We start from the raw sequence: 15,764 nt of genomic DNA, 5'->3' as shown, positions 1-15,764 counted from the left end.
GCCTCGGGACTGCAGTGTGGTTAAAATAAAACTTCCATCTTAATTTCTATTTTTAGGTACTTCTCCAGCTCCTGAGCTGTTACCTAATGGATGAAAATGCATCACGCTTATTTTTAGATCCCACCGGTTTCCCCTCCTCCCATTCTTCCAGCGGGAAACCTATTGCAGAGTGGAAAAACGGTGGCTCCAGACCTCAGCACACATCTCCTGAAGCGCTTTTACACCCAAAAACTTGTTTATGAAGCAAGAAGTCCCCCGAGCACATCGCCGCCGACGCAGAGCCTGTACTGAAAGCCACGGTGCTGGTGGGATCGGGCTCAGCCGGGAGCTGTTTCACAGCCACTACGGAGTTTTCAGGTCGAACAAAAATCCCAAACGCGCCCTTTGCACTCTTGCTTCCACCTCCCAAGAAAAACTTAGGTAAGGGGAAAAAGGGGAGAGATTTGCAGACAACCACCAAAGCCCGGAGGTAATATTTTAGGGACCAGAGGGACCAGAAATTGCTCTTCCGTCAGCTCTCTGAGCTTCCAGCGCTGTGGTTTTGCATCACGGGCTGGTTTCGCTGGGCTCAGGGCTGGGACACGGGAGCAGCAGCCCAGCTACCAAGGGGCCCTCTCGTGACACCATACCCTGTGAATACCGATCTGTTTTCTAGGAATACGTGAAAAAAAGCATCAGTACGTACCACTGCTCTCCTTTTCTGCTTGACTCTTCTTCGGGATTCGGTACACCTCCTGCAAAACAAGCCACAAGCCAGAGTCAGATTTTCAGCTGGCCACGAGAGAACACCCCCAGTGCCCACGGGGATGCGAGAACCAGAACTCTTAACTCTAGCCATTTAACTGCAATTTTAAAACAAACGCCCCAAAATTGTCTTTTGAAGCAAAGTTCCGTTTTTAAGCAAATCATCGTGGTGCTTTCTGTATGCTATCCTTCAAGCAGTTCATGTCTGATGAGTTTGTGGGGTTTTTGTGCCAGTGGGGCAGCCGCTGTTCCCAGCTCTACGTCGGCCATCCCACCCGCACGCCGTCAGCTTGGGGCTCTGCTGGAATAGCGAAAGGATGATTTTGGCACCCCCGACCTGTCCAGGAGCTCGCTATTCCCCTTGCTTCATGTATTTAACGGCCCCCCTGTGCCCGGTGGTGTTTCTAACCAGAGGCAGGAGCACAAAGCGCAGCCGCAGCAGCAGGTCCGCGCGGCACGGAGCAGAGGAAGACTCACGAGGGGGCAGGAGCGCTGACATCTCTCCTTTCCTTTCGAAGCCTGAGCCTGCTGCTCACGCCCACCGTGCTCCAGCGAACCCCTGAGCTGAGCCCGAACCCGAACCCGAACCCGCCGAGCTCCCAGCGAAGCAGCCGGGCTGCCCTGGCTTTGCCTCCGGGCCCCTTCCCCGAACCCCTCCCGCGGCACCGAGGGATTCCCTGCCCCGCGCTGCCACCGCTGCTGCGCGTTGCCTGCAGCACTCCTGCCCAATATCTGGGCGTTAATGCAATTCCCAGTGCTAAGGGATGTATGCGGAGGTACGACGATGCATGCAGAATGATGTACGCATGTGGGATGTACGCAGAACTGAGCAGCACGGTTCAGCGGTGGACCTGGCAGGGCTGCGTTAAAGGCTGGATAAAATGACCTTCGAGCTCTTTTCCCACCTGAATGATTCTGTGATTAAAAAAATAATAATAATAACGTTTTTGCATGTTTTTTCTGCACGGGTTTAGGGCAGGTCACGCTTCTGAAGTCTTCGCACCACCCACTCTAACTCTAAGACGGACAGCAGGAGATTCTGCTGACCTGGGGGGAGCTTACAACACACGGCTGCTTTGTTAGCTAGGTTTTTCGTGCCCCGCAAGGGCTTTTGGAACATCCTCCGGCCACGTCCCGTCCTTTAATCATCCCTCTGATCGTTACGGGCGCTGCTCTGAACCCCCTTTGCTCCCCCTCCAGCGCTGCTGCTGCTGGCATTGCCGACAGCCCCTCGCCCGCATCCTGCCCCCGGGCTCGGGGGGTGCTGGCGGTGGAGCCAGGCTCAGCAGGCTCTGTCCTCCATTTAAAGCCAGAAGCAAAGGCAGAAATAAAGGGAAGAAGAGCCTCAAGGAAAGAGCCAAGCGGGCGTGCACCGTGCCAGGCTGGGAGGGAATTCTTCGCGACGTCAGGCTCTTTGAGGCAGAAACCACGTTTGGGGACTGCGCGCTACGTGGTGCTGAACTACGACACCCGCGTGGGCACGAATAACTCAAAAACGTCTCCGTTAGCTTGGCAAAACGGGACAGGACTTGGAAACGAGGACGGAAACCTTCTCAGAGTCCCGGTTTTGCAAATAAACGTGGGGCCTGTGACTGCTAAATGCCACGGGATCCCGCAGCGGCGGTCACCGGAGGGCACGATAACCAACGGTGTCACCGCTGGCCACAAACTGAGTGTTACATGCACCGCCGTGCTCTCAGCCGTGTTCTCAACTAAATATTCTGGCACTCAGTGTGCAAATAATACGGTGTCGTACTAGGAATGCCAACAGTCCCACCCGTATAATGTATAGACACTATATTGTGTGCATATACACTATATACACATACTTATACACGCTATATATATATATTGACCGACTGTCTGAGTCCTGGTATCCTAGAAGATAAGACTCCTTTTCTTTTATTTCCAGCTTGGACCAAGCCCTTGCTCTCTGCTCTCCTCAGAAGCGATTTCAGCAGCTAACAGCAGCGCCTGCTCGGTTATTTTCTGGCCGAACACGACCGACTGGCCAGGTGAAAGGAAACAAGGTCAAAGACAAGAGGGGTGGGAGGCCGCGGAGATGAGACCCCTGCCGGCACGTGCTCGGAGACCAATCCACAGAAGACAGCATTAGGGCCACACAAAGAGGCTGTCCTGGTGCGATGCGCTGAGACCCTGGACCTCTCCGTTCGTTAGGGTGTGCGTTTTGCTAGGACTAGAGACCAAGCAGAGCCAAAGCCTGAGCAAAACCTGCTCCACGAGCCTCCGAGCAGCGTTAATTCTTCGTACTCAACGTGACAGCAAAGGCACCAACAGAAGCTTGATGCCCCAGGGGAAAAACACCGCGGTGCCTCCAGTGCGGCACCAAAATATCCTTTAATTTAGGGTATGGATGAGGCAGAGGGGGAGTTACAGGGGGAGCGAAGGCTGCTGGTGTTATTCCAGCAGCGCTGAGCGCTGCCTGCCTCTGCTTTGGGATTCAACGCTTTCCTAAACTCACAAAACACAAAGCTCCAGCCCAGCTTGACTGCAAGATCCTCGCCCTTACGTAATCCTTGAGTTTTTAAGAAATTTGCTGCTGAAGCAGCTCCGGAGGAGGGCCGTGCTCATCCTGCCAAGTCCGGGGCACGAAGCGCGCAGCAGCAGCGGGGCTGGGCAGAAATCCCCGTCGGGGCGTCCCTCGGTGCCACGGGGACGCTGCGGGGCGAGGGGGGGCCCCCTGGCTCCTAGCCTGCTTTAGTAGCAGCTCAGGTCACCAGGAGGAACCCTGAGAGCAAAACAAAGCATTTTCCCTTAAAATCCCAACTCTCGGCCCATTATTTTTTCAAGGCGGTTGGAAACGACTCGAGGGCCACCTCCGCGGCGCTGCCCGGTCGCCCCGGATTACATCAGCCCTCAGCAATGTGCCCACCTCCAGCGCCGCGGTTAACGAGAGCGCCCGGCTCTGAGAGCCCTGCTTTTATTGTTTTAGAGGAAGCATGCGCCCCGTGGGCTGAAAAAACGCATTTTCCTTTGGTGAAAGGAACGAAAGGATAAGGGATCCTCTTGCGGTCTGGTCACAAGTCACAGCCACTTCCAAAGTGCTGCTGGAGGTTATAAAACGGGATTGGGGCAGAGATTTGTTTTACAGTAGGGTTAAACACCTATTTTGTTTTCCTTTTTTTTTAATTTTTTGCAATCTCCTCTTTTTAAACAAAGCCTGGTGCACACCTTGCTTCTGTCCTGCTCTAGGCTCTGCCAGGTCCCCGCACCGCCGTAATCCTGCTCCCTCCCGTAGCTTCCCTTCCATTTTCACCTGCCGGACAAATTCAGTGCGTGCCCTGACCTCTTTCAGCACTGAGAGGCATCCATAATCCGTAAACACGCCCTTTTTAACGTTCTTTCTTGCTCACACGTTCGCTATGGATGAAAAGACCCAAAATTTATGGCGTGTTTTGAACTAAATCTAGGGAAACAAAGCGGTAACTCGCTGCTTGGGGCGGGAGGGACATGGAAGGAAGCCCCCAGATTAGGAAAGCCTACACAGCTCTGTGAAATCTTCAATAGCCAAAAAGCCCCGCGTGGGACAGAGGTGACTTCCCCTGGAAGGCTAAAAGTGTGGCACAGCAGTGCCCCACGTTGCCCTTACGCTCACTTCTTCAAGCCCTCTCCAAGCTGAATCCCGGCGGCGTAAGTGACTGTGCCAAGTTACGCGGGAGGATTTCTCTTACTGCCTTGCTCCTGCAGCCCCGACAGCACCCGTTGGCGCTGGGTTTTCTCTTTTACTCTCTCCCTCCTGCACCAGCACCCCCAAAAGCCCCTCCTCGGATGCAGAGCGGAGCAGCACGCCGTAAAACCAAGCAGAGCACCTCGGGCAGCCCGCGCCACGCTCCCACCGGCACCGACTGCAGAGGAGCCACCGGCGGCACGAGGTGCCAAGGAACCACAGCAGCAGCGGCAGGAGAGGAGGTGCTGGCTCCACCGGACCCCCCAGCTCCGAAAAAATAAACGGCAGAGCACGCGACGTGAAAGTACTGGAAGGAACGGTCCAAGAGAACGGCGAACTGGTGCAGGGAGGCGAGCTGGGTACGGCCGGAGGGCGGCTCCGCACGCGGCCAGCACCACCGGCACCGCTCCGGGGCAGAGCGGAGGCAGCAGAGCCTTTGAAACGGTCACAGAGCGGCACGTCGGAACGGCTCGATGAAAAGCAGATGGTGGCCAAAGCAGACGCGAGGCAGGGAGAGCTCCAAAGCAAGCCTCTTTTATTTTTGGAAACGGAAGCCGCTAGCTCGAGCGCGCAGAGCTGCTAACCCAACGGGAGCGCCGCTAGCGGAGCCCAAACGGCCCTCTACCTCCGAGAGCAACTTTTGACGAGTTACACAGAAAATCAGATACAAGATCCGAGTCTGTTACAAACGTAAGGAAAGAAAAAAGCCCCGAACTGAGGCTGCTGGGCTGTGCACGCACCCGTCCTTGACCCAGGAGGGGGGAAGGTGCAGCAGGGGAGTCGCGTCCCGAGCGCATCCCCGTCCGCGGCGCACGTGCAAGAAGCTACCGGGCGATGCCGAGGTAGGGAGGGGAGCGAGGACTAATCCCAAAACTTCCTTAAATAAAGGCCAAAAACAAACAAACAAACAAAAAAAAAAACAGCAACGGCCTGGCCACTCACCAGCGCCTATTGTTTCCACAAGCTGCTTCTTGCTGTAAGTTACGACAAATTACAAGCGCCCTAACTGGAGCCCGCAATGTGCGTGCCGGAGCGAGAGCCGCTCACCCCGGGCTGGCCGGGCTGCAAACAGGGCTGGCGAGAGCAGCTTCCCAGGGCTGCCTCTGAAGATGCGTCCAACGTGATTTGGAGAGGTTGGCTCGGGGGAAACGAAAAGCTCAGCTCGCCGGGGCCACCCAAGCTCCGCTATCCCTATCAGGGTGATGATTAAGCTCCCAAAAGGGTGTTTTGAAGAAGAGAAAGTCCACCTTGCCAAAGCGAAACGGCTGGGGCACTACCCTGGCCCTGAGCTGCTAAATGTTTATGAGGAGCGCTCCAGTAAAACCCTTCAAATCCAAGGCACTCGGTTCTTTCCAAAGGGGTTTCTTAAAACAAAATACACCTATTTATGAAAAAAGCAGCCTTCAAGTAGTAAGGACAGGGTTTGGAGCCTCACAGCTGCAGCTCCTGTCCAGCTCTCTGGTTCTCTAAGGGATGGATTTTAGATGTATGGGTAGCAGACGGCTGCAGGACGCCTATGGGATGGGCAGTGGAGCCGTAGGACCTGCAGGTTGGCTTTGGGGTCAGCAGTGATAAAACCCGGCAGCCAGAGCACCCTCAGAGTGCCGGCGTTAGGAAAGCACACTGCGCTCAGCTCCCAACGTGCCTGATGCCCCTCAGCCTCCGCACTGAGACGTCACCCCTCAGAAAGCCGTCCCTGCAGCTCCCTAAGGGCTTAACACCCGCAAATCCCAGGCGCCAGAGGGGTGCACGTCCCCCCTGCCACGCTCGGCGGTGCCGAGCCTGCCGCAGAAGGTGCGGGTGCTGCCAGAACACACCGAGACGCCGAGAGAGAGAGGGGAGCGCACCGGAGCCGTTCACCATCGCAGCACATCTGCCCCGGGTCTCCTCGCGTGCATCCATCCACGGGGACCTTACCTGCCACGGGACAGGAGCACAAATCCTCGGGCTGGAGCAGGCTAAAGCGCTGGGAAGAGCCACGCGTGCTCTCCAGCCCCTGTGCTTGGGTCCGTTTTCAGCACGGGGGTAAAGATGCACCGCGTCCTCGGAGCGCGGGATCCGCGGGCACGAGCCCAGGCTGAAAACGTCCCCCGGCGGGCGGTGTGGGGGGGTCTGTGTGTGTGTGTGTGGTGCTGTGGGTGTGTAGCAGTGGCCACAGCTCCCTGGGGGTTACGGGGCCGGCGTGCCCGAGCCCCGTAAGCCAAGGCAGCTGTCCTGTGTGTAGAGGTAGAGAAAAAGATAGCTCACTTAATCCTTTCACGCCAGGAGCTGGGTTTTTCCCGGAGCGACGTCCATTGCCGGCAATGGACGCACCAAAATAACGTCGGCAGCACTGAGTTAACCACCTCTGTCCTCTTTTCACCTATCACTTTTCTCATGCATCATCCAGCTTCCCAACCATCTTCCCGTCTCTTCACGGTACGCACGCTACGTTCGCTCCCTTCTTCAGCACGGAGTTGAGAAAAGGAGACACATGGTCAGCTGGTGATGTTAACAAGCTCCTTGCTGCCCTGAGAAGCTAGATGGAAATGGGTGAAATTACCAGGGGGGTCATCAGCACCACTGGAGAGGACATAGCTTAAGTTACGAGGTTTTCAGACCCCCCCCACACCCCACTCCCGGCCACCCTCCTGCCAGCTCCGTTCTTTTCCTTTAGGAACCGGCCACCTCGGGCTGCGCGGTCGTTAACCAGCGAGCGATTAACCAGAAACCAGCGTCTGACAGGCGAAAGGCGGACAGAAGCAGTTAACTCGTGACCACGTACAGCGCAGAAGGCACCCACGGGGTCGTGGTTTCCCCGAGAGCACTCCGCTTTTCGGGCCAGCTCCGGCGACAAACACCCGCCGTGCCCCTGCGAGCGCTGCCCCGGGGCTGTCAGCATCCCTGCCGTGGCACGAGGTAAGCACTAAGCACGCCTAAGGGACCACCGAGGGGACGTGAATCCACATCCCAGCTACCAACCCGCACCGGTGACGGCTCCGTGAGCCGACCGCGGGCTTCAGCACACGCCCCCCGGGTACCCCGAGCTCCTCCGGGCTCCGGAGAAAACCCCAAGCCCCCTGGGACCAGCGAATGCCGGGCCGAATCCGGGCTCACGGCACCGTTTTGGAGAAGTGGCCCGTTTCGGGCGTCTTTTTCCTTAGTGCCTTTACGCGTTTCCCCTGTGCCGCTCCGCGTTTCAGCCCCGCGGCACGTGAAAACCTCGCGCTGCAAAGACGGGTCTGGGGGGGTCCCCGTGATTGCGCCTCCGAAGCAGGAGCAGGAGCTCGCTGAGCTTTCAGCTTGAACAATCCCAGGTAGCAAGGACTTCCAGTTCCACCTGGAAGGACCGGGAGGAAAAGTCCTTTTCCTGGGAGGAAAAGGGCTTCCAATTCCACCCCAACCTCAACCTGACGGTGCCACTTACGTAAAGAAACCTAAAAAGAGACCCACGCAAACCTAAAAAGTCTGCACATTAAAACCTGGTGAGCGATATTCAGCGGATCCCCTTGGTGAGAGGGGAAGGAACAAGACCCACAGCCTGATTTTCTACAGCAAGACCCTTCAGCTCACGGTCTGTACGGTAAAGTCTCGCTTCCTCTCCCGGCACGATTTATGGCACGAACGATTACGCTCAAACAATTCTGCGAGTGTTCGAGAGCATCTGATTTTTCTGAAAAATTCAGAGATTAAGGTGAGATTTCCCTTAACTCTTACACAGAACTCTGTTTTATACGATAATGTTTGCACCCATGGTAGTTCACCGACGCAGCCAGAGGTCTGGGGACTCCACGCTCCCTGCGGCCTCCTCCACCTGCACGTGGCGCTGCGTCACGGGCACCGCCACCCCTCTAAATCATCGCCCATTACCCATTTCGATGAATAAAGCAGCTCTTTGGCTACACGATGCGCCGTAAAACGTAAATTTGCTTAAAGAGCACTAATTAAAACCGGGCAGATGCTTGGTTAGGAGAAGGGCGCAACTCCTCCGTCGCCTCTTCCCCCAAGGCCACCCCATTTGGAAGCACGGTAGACCTGGCAGATGCATCTTAGCTGTAGGGCAGCGGCTTGGGGACATGCAAGGGTCCCTTTCTTCTCCCTCTGACCTTTGTTACGCTGCTGTGGACGCGGCCTCAGGGCAGTGCCTTTGCTTTGCTGGCTCCTCAGTAAATGCTCTCACACTTCAAAGCAAGGCTCTCGCCCTCCTTGCTCTCCCTTTCACGGGAGAGCACATTTCCCTATATTCCCTATATATAATTTCCCTATATATATGATTATATAATATATATTCCCTATATATATAGTTATATAACGTTCCCTGTATTTCCCTATATATATAATATTTCACATTTCCCTATATATTCCTATATAGGAATATAATCCTATCGGAACAGCAGATTCCCGAGGAGTTTCCAAAGACCTAAAGAAACCCCCCGAAAATGCCCGAAGCGTTGAGCGGCAGGTTACGGAACTAAATTTCACCCGAAATGTCATCAAAGACAGCTGCCAGCTGAAGATAAAGCGGCCAAGGCGGCCACCCACACTGCCCAGGGAGGAGGGGAGGCAACCAGCAGCCCCAGACCCCACTCTCACGTTATCTGCTCCGGGAAGATCTTGATGGAAGTGAACCAGCGAGCAGCTGCGTGTTCTGGCAGCCTTTAAAGGCTCAGATTAACACCCCCAGATCTGAGTATTTACCCGATCTCAACACGAGCTGCAAACATCTAGAGGTTAACCCAGCATTAGAAGTGCTACCGAGAGGACAAAACGTTGCCAACAGACGTGATTCTGGGGGCTCTGCACGTTAACGGACAGGGAAACGCTGACCATCTTCTCATAACTGAATCGAAGGGTAGACGGTTGGTCAACGGGCAGCAGGACGGGCACGGGGCACTTCAACCAGAAACGCTTGTCACGCTGTCACTAGCCCCTTTTTCTGACCGTTTGGGAGGTGGCTCTCAACCACGTACAGCCGCCTTCCCCCCGAGCGGTCCCAAAACCGCCACGAGACGACTGAGGTGTTTTTGCGGTGGCCAGCCCGAACCGTCTTTGGTGCACACCTTGCGGCGTGCAACACCAAAAAAAAAAATCCGGACAAAATCACCCGGACAAAATCTGGACCAAAACCACCTGGAAATCTGTTTGAAGTCACGGGCAGGGGAGCTTGCAATGCAAGGATATATACAGAAAGCACCTGAAAAACCCTTTACGTAGCAAAAGCGATCTTAGGTGTCAGAGATTTACCAACAGGACCACGTCTCGGCCCTGCTGTACCGAACTGCCAACAACGCTGCGGGTACGACGGGGCGCCTCTTACCTTTAGGTCTTTCCAGCTGTCGAGCAGCCTGGTGGCCAAGTCGCTCACGTCAACGATTTTGTCCGTTTGCTCTTGGCTTCTCTCGCTCTCCACGTCGGATACGCCCTCCTCTTCGTCTTGGGACGGCGTTTCCATCGTGATGGGCTCCTCCAGCTTCGCACCGTTGCTCTCCTTGACCTCCGCTTCAGGCTCAGGCTCCAGCTCCACCACCTGGGGTTTGCTGCTCTCCACCGGCACGTCAGCAGCGGATTTGATCTCCTGCTGTTGCTGCTGCTCCTCCGGCACCTCCGTCGGGGCACCCTCCAGCTGGTCCAGGTCCTCCTTCCCTTCCTTCCCTTCCAGCTCGCTGGTCGTATCCGAGATTGCGCTGTCCATGCTGTTTTCACTTATAATTTTGAGCCTTCGGAACACCAGCTTCTTGGGGGTATCCGTGTCACCTTCTGCGCTCTGCTTGGTGGAAAGATCCGGCGTGTTGAGCGGCGTGTGAGCCCGCGACGTGTTCTCGCTCGAGTAGCCATCGCCCTCGCTGAGCTGCGGGACAGCGGTCTTGGTCTGAGCCCAGCGCTGAATAATCGGGAGCACCTTGCTCTCCTCCAGCATGTTCTTGGTGGGTATAGGCAGCAGCTCCAGCGTCTTCATAATCTAATTGCAGAGACAAAATCACAGCCATTAGAACCACCACAGCGCTCGGCTGGCTCCAACCTGGGCCGATTTCCTTTTCTCAGCGAAATATCAACGCGAACAGGACTGTGAGAGGTCACGAGGAGGAGACAGCCGCAGCCCTCCTCAAGGCTGAGCCGCAGGGGTGAACTTCTAAAGAGGGCAAAGAAACCATGAGCGGGAAACAGCGAGCACAAATACGTAGCGGGTTGCAATTAAATCGAGTTCAAAGAGCTCAGACGCTTACAGATGATGGCCACAGCCACTTCTGGGACAATCGACACGGCTCAAACTGCTCCAACAGCCAGCCTGTCAAACCAGCACGCAGCTAGGCATGCTGTAGTCGAGAAAATCTCAGACTTTCGAGACGTGTCAGCAGCCAGAAGAGCAGAGCTCAACCCAAGTGCTCTTTAGAGACTGGGGAAGGTGGAGAGGAACCGAAGAGCCTTAACGGGACATGGTGCCAGCACGCCAGGAAAGCCTTTCCCTCACTTCCCAGAGGCGCCCTTACCACCTCCAGCAGAAGCTGGAGCATTAACGGGGTCACAGGAGGGGGACCAGACGATCTTCTGAGGTCCCTTCCAGCCTCGGCCGTTCCGTGAGACCGCGGTGCCCCGCAGGAGGGGACGCAGGCAAGCGGCCGCGCAGGCGCTGCGCCCAGCCACGGCACAAGAACAACCTGCGATGGAGCACCGCTGAGCCTTGGCGATCGTGCCAAGTAATCCTAGCTGTGTCTGTCTAGAGCTCCATGATTGTACACCCGTGAGTTTAATAGCCCACGGAATAAAAAAAATAAAACCAACCCCACGGTGGTACAAAACCTCTCCCGAAAACAGAGCCCAAATCCCCGCCAGTTCTTCTGAAGCAGGAGGCAGAAAGCCCTGTTGCAGCACTTGAAGTGCCCCAGCTTTTCAGCTTACTGATGTTTAAACCCAATCCTTCTGGAAGGAAGGACAGGAGACGGTTTTATGGCATTATGCTAATTTCTGCCACAGGCATCTGATGGCCAGAAGACCAACTCTTAAAACAATGTGACTGTAAAAAAGAAAAAAATAAAGAGGAAAGAAGAAAAAAAACAAAAAAAAACAAAGTGTGATCTGACCCCTATCACAAGCCTGACTTGCAACTCAGTAAAGAATGACCTAGATTTTAAAAGAGTGTATTTGATCCATAGAAAAACACCAAAGTTAATAGCGCAGTGACCAGATGCATCGGGAGTGGAGACAAAGCCACTGCCCCAGCAACTCAACGCTCTCAGGGTCCCTCTGAGTGCTCGTGGGGAGCAGCTCTGGCTTCGAGAACTGCGCTGAGTGCCTGAACCTACTCCAGACAACAGGGGAAAACCAAATTCTAACCTGAGCACTGATTTATGCAGCCAAAGCTGGAGGCCAAAGACACTGCCTCATCCCTCAGAGCAGTAACTACAACATATGCGGGGCTCTGTCTGCCCTAAAGAAGACAATGCTGTAGTCATGGAAGGGAAAGCTCAGTGCAGGAGTGGTTCCTGTAAGAGATGCCGCGCTCAACTCAGTCCTGGTGCATCCGCAGACCCCTAACTCAACAGCACAAAAGTTCTCCAGGTATTTACGGGCAGAACCGCGCAAGCGTCTGCATCGTGGAGGGAGCATCTAAACCCAGTGCTGGACATCTAAGCCCACGGTGCTGGACACTTCTGCTATGTCCTCATCAAAACCTGTGAGTCAGTGAAGTTAGAGAAGCTAAGAGGAGAAGTCCATGACTGCCAGCGGCCGGGCTGCCTTCTTCCACGCCATCTTTCAAAAAGTCACTGGGTTACGGGGGTGTCAGACACCATCCCTCCTGGGGCCAGGGCGAGATGAGCGTGACGCGACCCGTTCACAAAAGCTGAAAGAGGAAACCCGCGCGGAGCTAAGGGAGCAGGCTGTCAGGCTGCCATCCATCCGTGTCGCCACTTCTGGAAAACAAAGGGGGAGTCAGGAGCAGGACAGGCACCCTCAGCCCCGAGGCTCGGGCAGTCTCTGCTTTCCGGCTGGATTCGGGGCAGGGTGCGCCTCTCCGAAACGCCCAGCAAAGCGCTGGCAAGAAGCGTCTTTAACGAAGGAACTCCCAGATGGTTTTCGCGTGCGATGCTGAAGCGCATACAGAAAACAGAAATCTTAAAGTTCCACTTCGGCCCGTCAAAGCAATACCTCAAATTCCCTCTGTAGTGCAGTATGCAAGAAATAAAGATCAGTGCTGCTGCTGTGTAAGTCTGGCTCATGTCACCAACTCAGAAATCTAAGGAAAACCACAGAGGCAAATTCTTTCCATGTATTTAGACTCTCCCTTAAAGCAGAAGTTTTAGACTGTAGCTGCACGGATACCGGCAGTTTGTTTTCACGAACGCTTGGTACACAATGTGTCTCTCAATAAACAACCAACTAAAACAAAAATAAACCAAAACCAATTAGCAGAGCGGCTAGGAAAGCCTCAGGCCTGAGGGCAGTACTGACCTCCAGCTGCAGCTTCAGGTTGTTGGCGGTGCTCCCCCGCCCGTCGCCCAGCTCCGTCATCCAAATCCAGAGGAGGGACAGGCCATGGCACTCCAGGAAGGACTTCAGGCACGACTGCGAGTGCGTGTTCTGGATGGGCCAAAGTTAGAGAGAGGCCACGGGAAGGGTCAGCGACACACAGGCAAAAATAATTCGGTTTCCACATGCTGCGATGGCTAACCGCTGCACCAGGCATGTGTTACTTGTCAAGCTCATTGCTGCCGAAAAAGCGTGAAGCAGAGAGCCAGAGCGAGGCACCTGCCAAGACCAGCACGCGTCGAATGTAATGCAAGGGGACACAACTGCCGTTTTCGGAGCGGTAACACATGCAGCTGAATGTTTATAACCACCGCCTGGTGAACAGCTCGTTTTACAGAATAAAGCTTCACGAGGCATTGCACAGAAATCGGGCTGCAAGCAACGTGCAGACTCAGAGGTAATCTCAGAGATAAGACAGCTGTAACGTCATTTGCTTCTAGAAATGGGCTTTTCATGACCCAGGCACACCAGTTCCACCAAGCACAAGGCAAGGGCTGCACCACACACCACCTACAAACCAAGCAGAACCGCTCAAGCTCCCTCTTAGCGTGCTGGCACAACTCAGACACCATTTTCCTCCCTATTTCCCCCTCTTCCTCTAACGAGCTCTAAAAGGACACCCCTCAACCAGCGATCCCCTCCCCTTTCAGCTGGGAGCTGCCCACCTGTATGAGTTTGAGGCAGGTGAGCTTCTGCTCCAGCGTTTCAATGCGCACCATCAGCCGGGATAAGCTGAGAACTTGGTTCTTATCCGAGAGGCCCTCTCCGTTCTCCAGCAGCGCTTCCAGCTCCCCGTCCACCTGCCAGGAGGAAGAAAACGACGAGGCAATTAATTCTCCGACCAGGCCAGGCGCACAAAGCGCCACCCTACCTACACGACGCTAAGGAGAATTCATCCCCTGGCTTCAAGAGCCAGCACGGGCCCCTCCTGACCACTGCTCACATAGCGAAAGGGCGAAGTCTGGCTTTAATTTGCCGCAATTTGGTTGGGTTTCATTTATCTGCTGCATTATGGTTCTCATTCCACGCTGTTTAGGCCTCAACTGCCACACAGAACTGCACTGTTCCCGCCAGCGTTCGAGACGTACACATCTACGCCACGTGCAGAATGCTCTGCAGGGGAAATTCCAGGCGGATGCCCCCAGAATATTTCTGGTTGGAAATTTACCTTTTCATGTAGGAAAACAGATGTGCACGAGAAGATTATCGTCGTTTTAATTGCAGAGAAATTTACTTCTCCGAATTCCTAGCTCTTATTTATATCCTTTACAACCAGAGGCACATTCCTCTCCGCGCAGACGCTGAAATATCAACCTCCGCAATTCGCTTACTGCTCGGTGGCACCAATTCGCATTTTAAACCCGCTTAAAAATGACTTATTTCTTGCCTTCCTGACTCTCAGATACAGTAAATGAAAACGAAGCTGGCCTTTTCAAAGGCAGCACCTCCAAAAAAAAGACGTAACGTTATTTGTAGGAATAAGGCTCTGCTTCTTAAAGCACAGGAAAATTCCATCTAGCAGAGAGTAAGAAGAGTGCAAGTTATTTCTTTGCAGCGCTTTGCACTCGGGAAGAACTCCTTTTGACCACTTTTCTGCAAACTTTCCTCCACCTACCATACAAATCCATCGCTGCAATTCAATGTGGAGAAGGCTCATGTAACCACTTGAAGAGGATTACATGCATGAGGAGCTATAAAAAGGCTTTAAAAAGTCTGGATTTAGCGTACTTAATTTCATTCACATACATCTGCAAGCACAGCTGAATCTGAAGGCAAAGCAAATACAATGCACGTCCATGCAAGTTCCTCGACGCTGACTTGCCTCTAGGCCAAAGCAATTAGAGGTTCGAATTCCACATCCTAACCCGTGGATGGCAAACATCTGCACCATTTTAGCTGTCAAATTGCAGGTAACGTCCTACACAGTGAAGCCAGTGTCGTTTGTCGTTCACTGGAATTTAAAAAATCACGCAACCCAACAAATTCTAAAACCCACGTAGAATTTAGCACGCTCTTCCTGAAACCAGAAGCATACGGTGTCGACGGCACTGGATGCACTCAAGACTGCAAAAGTCCCTTTCCAGAGCAAGGAAAGGCACATTTAACTAAAGCACCAAGAAAACCCAAGTGTTCTACGTGCCCCATGTGAAATAAAATGATACAAACACATTCACGAAGAAGACTGAGCCTTGAGGTTGTTGTGAGTCATGAACCCTAGAGGAAGGCTCTACTATAACAGCGACCCGAAGACTCAGGAAGAGAGCATCATGCCCTCAGTCAACCCTCTGTTGCTGCTCCTCTTAAGGGAAAAACAAAACAAAACGAACAAAAAACGCACACGCAGAGGAGAATCACACTCACCGAATCCTTCTTCCGGGAGCGTTCCTTTTTCATCTTCCCTCCTGCAGCTCGGATGCTGACCCTGTTCTCTCCCCCCAGGTAACCCCGGCAGTTGGCCGAGCCGCAGAAGCATTTCTGAGCTTCTTTGCTGTTCATGGGCAGAAGCAACACACCAGTTAAATAACGAATCGATGGCATTTACAGTCAGTTGTTTTATCTTACTCCTAAGTGCATCCCGCTACTGCGATGAGAAAAGGCCATTACCGCACTGCCCAGTCACTTCTCTTTCTCTTTTCCCTCCATTGTTTTTCAAATACAAGCTAAGCAGCTACAAGAAAATACGGAAAGCCATCACATCCCCGTTCTCTCGGATGGTTTGTTCTGTCTTGGAGTCTCCCAGCAATGCTGCTGCAAAGCAAGGCTGCCCAGCCCACAAGGACAGGGCAGCAAATGTGGTATTTCACCAGCCGCATTCAGAAGAAAGGGA

At 54.0% G+C, this 15,764-nt stretch overlaps 1 protein-coding gene across 4 annotated transcripts in view; it reads right to left on the bottom strand.

Annotated features, from left to right (window-relative positions):
* The window catches only part of SETD2 (SET domain containing 2, histone lysine methyltransferase), a 64,152-nt gene that overhangs the window by 19,232 nt on the left and 29,156 nt on the right, over nt 1-15,764 (bottom strand). For 3 of the 4 annotated variants that reach the window (XM_066991323.1, XM_066991322.1, XM_048053826.2), the window contains 5 exons: nt 15,299-15,425; nt 13,603-13,737; nt 12,860-12,988; nt 9,729-10,370; nt 686-734 (listed from right to left, as the gene is read on the bottom strand). In XM_066991323.1, coding sequence (XP_066847424.1) covers nt 686-734; nt 9,729-10,370; nt 12,860-12,988; nt 13,603-13,737; nt 15,299-15,425 — 1,082 coding nt within the window. Of the gene's footprint in view, nt 1-685; nt 735-6,858; nt 6,951-9,728; nt 10,371-12,859; nt 12,989-13,602; nt 13,738-15,298; nt 15,426-15,764 lie in introns of all 4 variants that reach the window. The other variant, XR_007159916.2, reaches the window with a different exon arrangement.

Source organism: Anser cygnoides, chromosome 2, assembly GCF_040182565.1.
Source record: "Anser cygnoides isolate HZ-2024a breed goose chromosome 2, Taihu_goose_T2T_genome, whole genome shotgun sequence".
Lineage (NCBI taxonomy): Eukaryota > Metazoa > Chordata > Aves > Anseriformes > Anatidae > Anser > Anser cygnoides.
Note: the sequence above shows the minus strand (reverse complement) of the source record. Positions and strands in the feature narration are given on the sequence as shown.